This window comes from Pterocles gutturalis, unplaced genomic scaffold (assembly GCF_000699245.1).
Source record: "Pterocles gutturalis isolate BGI_N339 unplaced genomic scaffold, ASM69924v1 scaffold51126, whole genome shotgun sequence".
Taxonomy (NCBI): Eukaryota; Metazoa; Chordata; class Aves; order Pterocliformes; family Pteroclidae; genus Pterocles; species Pterocles gutturalis.
In genome coordinates this window covers 13,655-20,490 of record NW_010104898.1, presented here as the reverse complement: position 1 = coordinate 20,490, position 6,836 = coordinate 13,655, and the positions used below count along the sequence as shown (strand labels likewise).

General features: G+C 41.4%; 1 protein-coding gene across 1 annotated transcript in view; it reads right to left on the bottom strand.

The window, feature by feature from the left end:
* The window catches only part of SPNS3 (spinster homolog 3 (Drosophila)), a gene marked incomplete at its 3' end in the record, with an annotated part of 23,332 nt that overhangs the window by 4,252 nt on the left and 12,244 nt on the right, over positions 1–6,836 (bottom strand). Inside the window, exon 9 of the mRNA XM_010087192.1 lies at positions 2,661–2,726. Within this exon, the coding sequence (XP_010085494.1) occupies positions 2,661–2,726 (66 nt within the window). The remainder of the gene's footprint in view (positions 1–2,660; positions 2,727–6,836) is intronic.

The following is a 6,836-nucleotide window of genomic DNA, read 5'->3' as shown; positions in this document are numbered from 1 at the left end:
GTGGGTTTGCAGCAGGATGAAACACAACTCACAAGTAAGATTGCCACTGAACGAGCAGACATCCACAAACTCAGCTGAATTCCATCATTTCTCTGATAAAGCAATTAGTAACATTTAGAATTCAACAGGTCCAACCCAAAGCACCTTGGTGGTCATACCCAGCACATCTGCTCTCAGGGGGAACACGCCACCACAGAGCTCTGCTCTGCCAAGCTCTTCACCTTCCCGCTTGTTGCCAACTGATGCAATATTGCTGGTACCTAAACCCAACAGTTTCTAAAGTAAACACAAATGAGGGATATCAGTCACTTGGGAGACAAGAACTTCCTCCTTTTCTGGATTTATATGGATCCAGGATACGACAATGACGCTCCAAACAGACTTTGTGCGGGCTGCAATATGATCCAGCATTCCCTAAGCAAGCTGAGACCCCAGTGACTGAACTGAACGAAAGCACAGCTCCTTGCAGCCTTTGCCGTTTGGGTTCAGAAAGGAATCGGAGGAAAGAGCTGACAGTAATGACCCGCCTCACTTTCCCTATTGTATATCAACAGTATCTACCTCAGTGATGTCACCTTCCTCTTTAACAATGACAGAGAAAAAAATTCAAATGCAGATGGAGTTCAAAGAAAAGTAAACTTAGAAACTTAAAAAAAATCCTTCAATGGTGTCTCAACTGATGTAAAAAGGATGCTCATTGTAATAGTACTTGGTTGTGTTGCAAAAAACCAATTATTTTAAAATAAACTGAAATAGAACTAATAAAAATGTTCATTTTGAACCAGTGATAGTTTTTCTGCACCTTTTCACTGCTTCAAGGCTACAACTGCTACTAGCAGGCTACTAGCATCCTGCTTGAAATGCTTGGGTTACAGTCACACCTAAGGAGAGAGTCTGGGTCTCATTTGTGACACAGTACTCTGCTCTTTGTAGAAAACAATAGTGACACTTTAAATGCTTTGTCTTATGCCCCTGGGTAGCAACAAAAGGATTGTAAATCACTTTAATAGCTCTGGCTTTGGTACTTGTCAGCTTTCTGCAGTCTGACTACTAGGTATGAACAAGGTGAACCATTTCCTTGCTTATTTGACTGATAAACTATATTCAGCTTGTTCATACGATGGATTAAAAAAAAAGTCATATAAACTACTTCCTAAGACAGTGATGATCTGTGTAGTTCAGTGATAGTAACAACAATATCTGTCCTGTGTTTTATACAGACACTGACTAGTGACTGTGGAGCTCCAGCACAAACCAAAGGTTGACAAATTTTTCCGTTGAGTAAAAACTCGTACATTAAAAAATTACTAACCCTCAAAGCCTTTGGAATGATAAAAAGAACTGGGTGCTCATTGATACCTAGACTAACCATGCCACGAGATGTGTGCTTTTCACATCACTCCTTTCTAAAGAAAGGTCCTGATTTTCCAATGAAATAACGCACTGCTATTCTTTGGACTTGTGGTGTCAGTCCTGGAATCCAGGAGTCTCACAAGCATCACTGCTTGCCTAACGCTTTGGCAGTGTAGCACTTACGAATTTGACTTGCAAGTGCTGGAATTTATCTTCACTGTATTCTGGAATAAGGGAACTTGCAAATAGTTCACAGAAAGATGAGCTGTAACAGATTCACTAACGCTAGCTTACAAAATATTGACGTCCCCTGACTTGGATCATCTTTTCAATCCTTTAGAGCACAAACAGAAAATCTCTGATTATAGACAGAAAGTAACCCTCCTTCCAGTACAGACCATTTTCTGGCAGAGATCCAACAACACCGAGCTGTACAGAAAATCCAAACTAGTGTGGGTCCCAGAAGCACTGGAGAGTTCCACTTGCACAAGTTTCATCCAAATCACTACATCTCCTTTCTGGGCTAACAGTGAGCTTGGACTGCAGTGAGACAGGGGGTTTGAAGTTATTAAGTTTGCTGTGCTTGCGAAGACAGGATGAGAGGATCAAAACTGTGATGATAAGGGAAAGAACAGCTTATCAGAACAGGATGAGAGAACGCAAGGCTTGCAAGGTCACGGACCCCTAAACTGGCCGGAACGACCACAACACCGGCTGGAATTAAGTGCTTTGGACTGTTACCAAGAAACCAGAGAGCATACTCAAGGAGACGAGGTGAAAAGTTCACTCCGATGAAGACTCATTTTACTTCATCCTGTCGACCATCTTACGCCCACCAGAAAGCACTGTGCAAGCACAGAAGGACTCTCTAGCTCATTATAATACAAAGCAGGGCTAGGAAATGGATACGCATGAATGTGTTGTAAAACTTAATGCATATGTAACATTTCAGGGAATAAATAGAGGGGTAGGTTTTGCATGTTTTTGGTGGAGCTATCCCCCATGCGTCTCAGCGCTGAATAAACTCCATACCTACTGTACAACTTTCACGAGTTGTGGAGTTTTTCCGCCTCAGCAGCACCACACCTGTGTTGTTACGGGCATCGTTGCACAGCAGTACACCGTGGCACATGATTACATCCCTATCATTAGCAAGGTACCAATAAGGGTATTCGTAGTAAGAGTTTGTTCTTTTCTTCATAGAAGGCAGAGGTCCTTCTGGCCACCGAGATGCAGGCTTACGAACAATATTACATTGAGAAAAGCTGAAAAACTTGAAATAAGGAAATAGTTTCACAAGCACTTACCAACAGTATGTCTGTCACAACAGCCCAGTTTACAGATAAAAACAGCTCTCCAAATGCAATAAAAATCTGCAAAAAAGAAGAAAGCAATGACTTTACACACTGCATTGACCTTCTTTATTGTGAAGATGAAGCAGGCTCACTGACTATGCTTATCTATCTAAGAGTTGTTGCACATACCCATCTGCTCATCAATTAAACATCTCTGTCTATGCTTACAAACACTAACTTCATCTTAAAAGGGGGGGAAGGAACCAGAGAAGGTAGGTGGGTTGCTTTGTGTCACAAATCCTCAGCAGAAGAGCCAAAATAGGAAACATGTAACAACTATCCTCCCAAACAAACTGTTGAACCCAAGAAGAGGAAAGCAAGAGCCTGTGAAGAGAAACATTCAGCACAGGTCTCAACAGGACACCTCAGTGCGAGTACAAGTACTCCTAAAGGCTCCTGCAGAGAGGGAACTTCCAAAATGAAATAGATGCCAAGAGACAGGCAGCCTCAAAGCCTTGGTGCCCTGTGGGAATTCCCTAATTCATCACAGATGGAGACCCAGGCATCAGGAGAAGGGGTGGGGCTCCAAACAGTCCCCACAGCTGTGGTCTTAGAAAAGATTAAACCTTTCAGCCAGCCCCAGACATAGATTTGAGCAGGCTGAGCAGACTAATCGATACTTGAGGAAAGCATTAAAGCTACACTATTAAGCTGGAGCAGTTCTAGAAGGCCAAATCTATTTAGTGACACAGGCCACAAAGTCAGAGGGCACCTAGGAAACGAAATCTCTTATAACACAGGTGCCAGCACCTCGTTTGGTAAGGTTTTGGTCAAGATGTTGTATCTGGTTGATGAAAACAGAATCCTAAGAAAGGCACAATGACCAACTGCCAGATGTTTTCAGGAGGGTAACTTGCATTCTCCTAAGAAGAGCCAGCCCTCTTATACATCTTCCTATGATACCCCGGCCTCCTGGGTGTTTCTTGCCTGTACTGTTCATGTGCTTTCTTCTCTAAACCACTCTGAAGAAAAAGTTCCTTGAAGTACAGAGATATTTAGTACAGACCTTTAACCCAACATCTTTTCCTTTGAAATGCCTTATCTAGGTTTTCTAATTTGCAGCTGAATCTATTCCTCCATACATAATTACTGTTCTTTAAGTTTTTTAACAAATATCACTCATTTCACATACTCCTTGACTATGTCTTAGCTCTTGGATTTATGCATCCCACCATCAAAGTCTTTCCACTGGTACAACTGTGGCAGACCTTGCTGTTGCAGGAGACAGAACACAATCATTCTTCTCCAATTCCATGACTGTTGCAATAACAGAGACAAAGAACAAAGAGATTTACTTAAATCCCGGCTGACACTTTCGATAGAACAAGATGCAAATACAACAGTTAGGGAAGAAGGTTCTGAAGACTTCCAAAGTGTTCCTAGATACCATCAATGGCATAGATTACTACCTGCCTTCATACGTCAAACGAGAGATTGGTCTATCTCCCTTGTAGGAATCTTGTGATGTTTAGCACTTTTAAAGTGTTGTTTACAGCCTTCCTTTCTCTTCATGCTGTTTCCAAGTTATTTAGTCTCTACAACGGCCTAAGAACAAGAGCATGTCATGCCTAGTGCAAGAAAATAAAATTAATCTTTAGGAAATAAGTTGTGCTTGCAACCTAGAGTTTGAAGGAATAGGAATTAATGAAAAATGATCCCTGATAAGAAAATATGATATTCAGTGGCTAAGGCCTCATACTCCAGAGAGTAATTATTTCATACAGAATTGTGTTAACACTAGAGACACAACTTTTGTTAGCTTTTCTTTTCTTTCCTAAGGTCTTGTGTGGATTACAGTTGTAGGGTCACCTGCAAAACCTTAACCCAGATGGTTTTGGAAGGTAATAAATCATTCTACAGGTTGTATCAAGGTATTCTGTCTAAAAGCAATATGAATTTTCTACTTTCTCATGCAGAATAAATGCACCATGGTTGAAGAGCTGGCACACTAAGCCATCCAACTGCAAAGCAACTGCAATCAATAAAGAGGAGAGAGTTGTATGTTCTTGTCTCCAAAACAGGTGGGGACATCCTGGAAGTACTGTACTTGGCAAGGGAGAAGGGCTGAGGATGGCAGGAAAACAACAGAGCAATGGTCTATTTAAAGTGGATCCTTCTGTTCCTACCGTCTCTCAACATTCCTCATACTGTCCCAAGTTCTTATTTTAAATTGATATAGAAAAGGTACGCCCCTTCTCATCTGCTAAGTGTACCTAGAAAAGAGTGAAACATCGTATTTTATTGCTGTCGCCTTCTCCAGGATCCCCAACAACTGGCAACATTTAAAGTTGGGCTCCAAATGATACCACCAGAGAAATGTCCCAAATTTTAAGGGGATTTTGCTTTGTAGATGACTGTTTACACTCATACCTAAAGCTAATATGAATAGAATTAGATTGTAATCAATGTCAGTGCCAAACACGCATTCTGCTTTTAAACAGTCACATGCCTCAACAGCAAAATAGGGAATCGGTATGGCTGGACCATATGTGATTAACAATTTCTCTCTTTTCAAAAAGAACCACACCAGGCCAGTGTATCAGAGACAAGAGCTCCAGAATGCCTCCTTCAAAGGCAAGTTCCAAGTCAAGACTGCATCCTGATACAGCATCACCATCAAAAACAAGTCTGTTTAAATCTAAGCTACCGCGACACCAAATATCGTCCAAGGTTCCCACTCACAGGGTTCAGTCATGAGTCTCCAAAGCAGCTGCTGCACTGCAGAGAGCACACATCTTTCATCTTCTTTTGGAGACAGGAACAGATTTAGGCAGAGCCTCCTCTGAGATAACAAAGACAGGTAATTTTTCTCTGTCTTTTCAAAGGTAGTCTTGGAAATCAAGGTGTCCAGAAAGAGCAGAGAAATCTCATGGCATTTCAGTCCATCTACCCCAACAGAAACCCTAAAATTCCTGCCATATTTCCATGTTAACTGGAGAATTCTTGTGCTTTGAAACATTTCTGCCAGCCTTCGCCATATAGCTGATTAAACCTGACTCACTACCTTTTGTTACCCACTCAAGACAGTGGAGAGCACCATACAGAAATGCTGTCATTGCACTCTGATGCACGTCTGCTTTTGTGCTTCAGTAGCTTCCATACTGTGAAGGGATGGAGACAGGTTTGCTAACGTCAGTGTGCCCGAGTACAGAGGGACGGGAGAGCCAGTTTCCTGCTGGTGACCTACACAAATGGAAGATTTGTTTCAGTGGGACCTTCAAAGTAGGTGCACCAGCTGGCATGCCACTGCGATTCTCACACCAGTATGACTAGTGTCAGATCCTGTTTATAAAGCAAGGAGAGGCACGACTGGTGCCAGAGAGGGCAAGAGTTAAGCAGCTGTAGTGGTCAAAGTACTAGAAGAATCAGGTGCTTAGATTACGTACAATTTATTACCACTGCACATTGTTGGCATTACGTCTTGGAACACCTCAATCAAGCACATCAAACAACAGACAAAATGGCAAAGTCTCTGGTTAAAGGACCAAGTGGTCTGCTTCAGGAACATGGTTATCTTTATCCCAGTTCAGAGTTTCCCTCCACATAACACACTGCTTGAGAACAGAATGCTGTTGGCAAGGAGAGATACAGTTTAAACAGATTTCTTTTTATCATTCCTAATAAAAGCTATATTTTGGTAATTCAAAACCAATATACTGATTCACTCATCTAACACAGACTGGCAAATGGAGCTGTTGCTGTCCACCTTTAATGACAAAAAAAAAAGAAAAAAAAAACCTGAAGAACATACTCAGAGTAGGACTATGTGAGAACCTCAGAAGCAGAAAAAGAAAATGGCTAATTCTTTTGGCACTCAGATCTCCATTCCTGAATCTAAATATACTCTCCAATTTCACATTTTGCTTTGTGTACACACACTTGGACATGCAAATCCATTTATTTTTTCCCTTGGTGTAAAGGTATTTTTCCACAGGAATACACATTCCTGAGGAGTCAAAAGGAAAACCTCTTGGAGTAAGTGTTATTCTTAGAAGCAAAAAAAAAATGCAAAAGTACCCTTTTGCAGAGAAGTTGTTGATTACTGTAATTAACTTTACTTGGATCCTCTTATTTATGTTAATTATGGTAATTATGGCTATGGAGTCACAGGAAAAAAGCCTGGAGTCT